Source organism: Crocuta crocuta, unplaced genomic scaffold, assembly GCF_008692635.1.
Source record: "Crocuta crocuta isolate KB4526 unplaced genomic scaffold, BGI_CrCroc_1.0 C29377982, whole genome shotgun sequence".
Lineage (NCBI taxonomy): Eukaryota > Metazoa > Chordata > Mammalia > Carnivora > Hyaenidae > Crocuta > Crocuta crocuta.
In genome coordinates, this window is record NW_027551243.1 from 1 (window position 1) to 2,873 (window position 2,873).

Sequence of the window (2,873 nt, forward strand, 5' to 3'; positions counted from 1 at the left end):
TGACCAAAACTTTCTCAGAACCACACTTCTGTACCGACACATTTCCTGGAAACAGGAATCCAAGATCTAGTTAGATATCTGGAAGCCGATAGCCCAATAGGCTGGATGCTTCAATCACCGAGACATTCAACAAGATCCCGGTCCTCTCAGATGTGGCAGGGATTGAAGGCACTGGGAGGTTATCCTGCTCACTTGCCACCCTGTGAGAACATATGGAGGACCCGTGAACGGATCTCCTTGGTCTTGGCTCCATAGACCATTGGGTTGACCACGGGTGGTAGTAGTAAATAGATATTAGCCATAATCACATGGAGCAGGGAGGTAGGGCCCCCCAGCCTGTGCACCACTGAGAGCCCAATAAGGGGCACATAGAAGACCAAGACGGCACACAGATGGGAGATGCAGGTGTTGAAAGCCTTGAGTGCTGCCCCCTGAGAAGACAGCTCCAACACAGTCTTCAGGATGAGAATGTAGGAGAAGCCAATGAAGAGGGAGTCCACACCCATGACTGAGAGGATAATGAAGAGTCCGTATACTACATTGACCATGGTGTCAGTACAGGACAACTTCATAATATCTTGGTGCAGACAGAAGGAGTGTGTGACCGTATGTGTTCGGCAGTATGACAACCGCTTCAGGATGAAGGGCAGTGGGAAGAAGAAAACAAATCCCCTGGTCAGGGCAGCTAGTCCAATCTTGGCCACAGTAGGCCCTGTAAGCACAGAGGCATGCCGCAGTGGATGGCAGATGGCCACGAAGCGGTCAAAAGCCATGGCCAGCAGGACAGCTGACTCCATGGCTGACAGAGAATGAATAAGGAACATCTGGGCCAGACAAACATTGAATCCTATCTCCTGGATGCCTGTCAGGAAGAGACTGGCCATCTTGGGCATGGTGACAGAAGACAGGACTAGGTCAATAGTGGAAAGCATGGCCAGGAAGAGGTACATGGGCTCATGCAAGCGCCTTTCCACACGGATGATGAGGACAATGGCCAGGTTGCCCAGGGTGGCCACTGCATACATAAAGCACAGTGGGAAAGCCAGCCAAAAGTGTATGTTAGGCCCCAGGCCAGGGATGCCCACCAGCAGGAAGTATGCTGGATGGACCAGAGTTCCATTTGGAGTGGCCATAACAGGAACCAAGAGCTGAGGCTTCTGCATGCCAGGTCCAGGGTCTACATAGGGGAAGAGGAGAAACACCATTAAGTCACAGCTCAGAGGAGAGAAAGGACTTACAAGGAAAGGGCACTGAAATCATGACGGTAGCAAACAAAAGATTAAGTACTTGTAATTCTGAACTCCAGCCTCTCCGTGCTCTGATTTTCCTTATACACACTTCCCTGGAGATCCCATTAATGTCAGTGTGTGACAGCCCACTCGGAAAAAATGCAACAGCTCTTTTTGCCAGAGCTGAACACTGCTCTAACCACTTCTCCAATACAGCAGACCTGCCCAGAAGGTTCCACACTGACCCCAGCTCTTCTAGTTCAGGTGGAGTTAAGGCTGGTTTGCATCCAGAGTGTGAGGCTTAGTCTTCAGTTGCCTTTAAGATGCACCCTAACCTGATTTATGGCAGAAAGCAGGGGTTTGGTCTCGTACTGGCTTCAAGAGACAGACTTGTGTTTAGGCTTGAGGAGCATTTCTCAAACTTCCCTATTAGATTCATCTGAGGCAGTTATTGAAAACATAATTCCCCAAGTCTGACTCCAGGCCCAAAGAATCAAAATTTCCAGGGCAGGAAGTCCAGGAATCTGATTAAGAACAGTACTCCTTCTCCCCTGGTGATTTTTGCTTTAATCAAAGAAATTTGTGAAAAGCAGTTCTGGTGTTCTGGGAGGTCGCAGGTGGGGATAAAGAAAGATGATCAGTCCCCAAAAAGGAATAGCACAGAATTTTTCATCAGGCCTTCTGGAGACCTGCATGATAGTCCCAGACTGTGCCTGGGTGGGGTGTGACACAGAAACCAGAGGCGGCTGAGGCATGAGAAGAAAAGCAGTCCATGCTGCTGCTGGTGCTATGTAGTTTCCACAGCACATCCCCTCCTGCCACTCCCCTCTCCTCTCCCTGGTGATCACATAACCGCCAGGCTCAACTTCCTTTCTCTCACATACAACTCTGTTCTAAGCCTCTGTCCTGAGACCCAACCCTATAACTTGCTGCCTCTTCGTATTTCTACTCAGATAGCCTATAGGCTTACACTCATCTTGCCCCAAATAGAACCTCTTTCAAATCCAGCTCAGGGCAGCCACTGCCATCTTTATTTTTTCTTCTTTTACCTCCACATGTGATTTTACTTTTCCAACTACTCTATTATGACCTCTCCTCTTACTTAACACACCTGCCTTCCCTCTCTACCTCATTATTTCATCCACTCTGCTCTAATTATGAAATGAGCTTCCTAACTTACCCCCACCCCCACTCCAAACCCAGATATTTTAATCTACCTTCTGCATCACTGCCATCTAAGCAGCAAAAACAGACATGTCAGGCTCTGTCTAGCAAGTTACTGGTGGCTTCCATAGCCCTCAAAGTTGGAACCACATGGACTGCACTCAAGGCCCTTTACCGGGTGGCTCCGACTTTACAGCCCAGCTTCTGTTTCTTTTTCATTACTAATCACCACCACCACACATGTATTTGTCCCACACAGATCATTTCCATGGATAAATTCATTCCCCTGGCCTTGTTTCTTCAGTGAAGGGTAGGAGGCTGGAACCGGAGAGTCTTTCCTGCCTCAAGTGATAGACAAGGTTGGACTGGGCCGCGCAGTGTTTGAAGAAACTCCTCTTTGGATAGATCACTGACCAAGGTCTGGGAGCCCCGGCTGCTGTAATCTGGGAAGTGCGCACGCAGACAGACGCAACCAAGCAA

General features: G+C 49.0%; 1 protein-coding gene across 1 annotated transcript; it reads right to left on the reverse strand.

Annotated features, from left to right (window-relative positions):
- Nucleotides 1-188: 188 nt before the first annotated feature.
- LOC144219146 (olfactory receptor 51D1) lies at nucleotides 189-1,241 on the reverse strand. Its single transcript, XM_077749091.1, has one exon. It carries the CDS (start codon nucleotides 1,203-1,205, stop codon nucleotides 189-191), a length of 1,017 nt encoding a protein of 338 aa, XP_077605217.1. The 5' UTR covers nucleotides 1,206-1,241.
- Between the last annotated feature and the right edge of the window lie 1,632 nt (nucleotides 1,242-2,873).

Bases quoted from the DNA above. Each gene is read 5' to 3' on its own strand.
- LOC144219146 (XM_077749091.1), bottom strand. From the start codon at position 1,205: ATGGTGTTTCTCCTCTTCCCCTATGTAGACCCTGGACCTGGCATGCAG.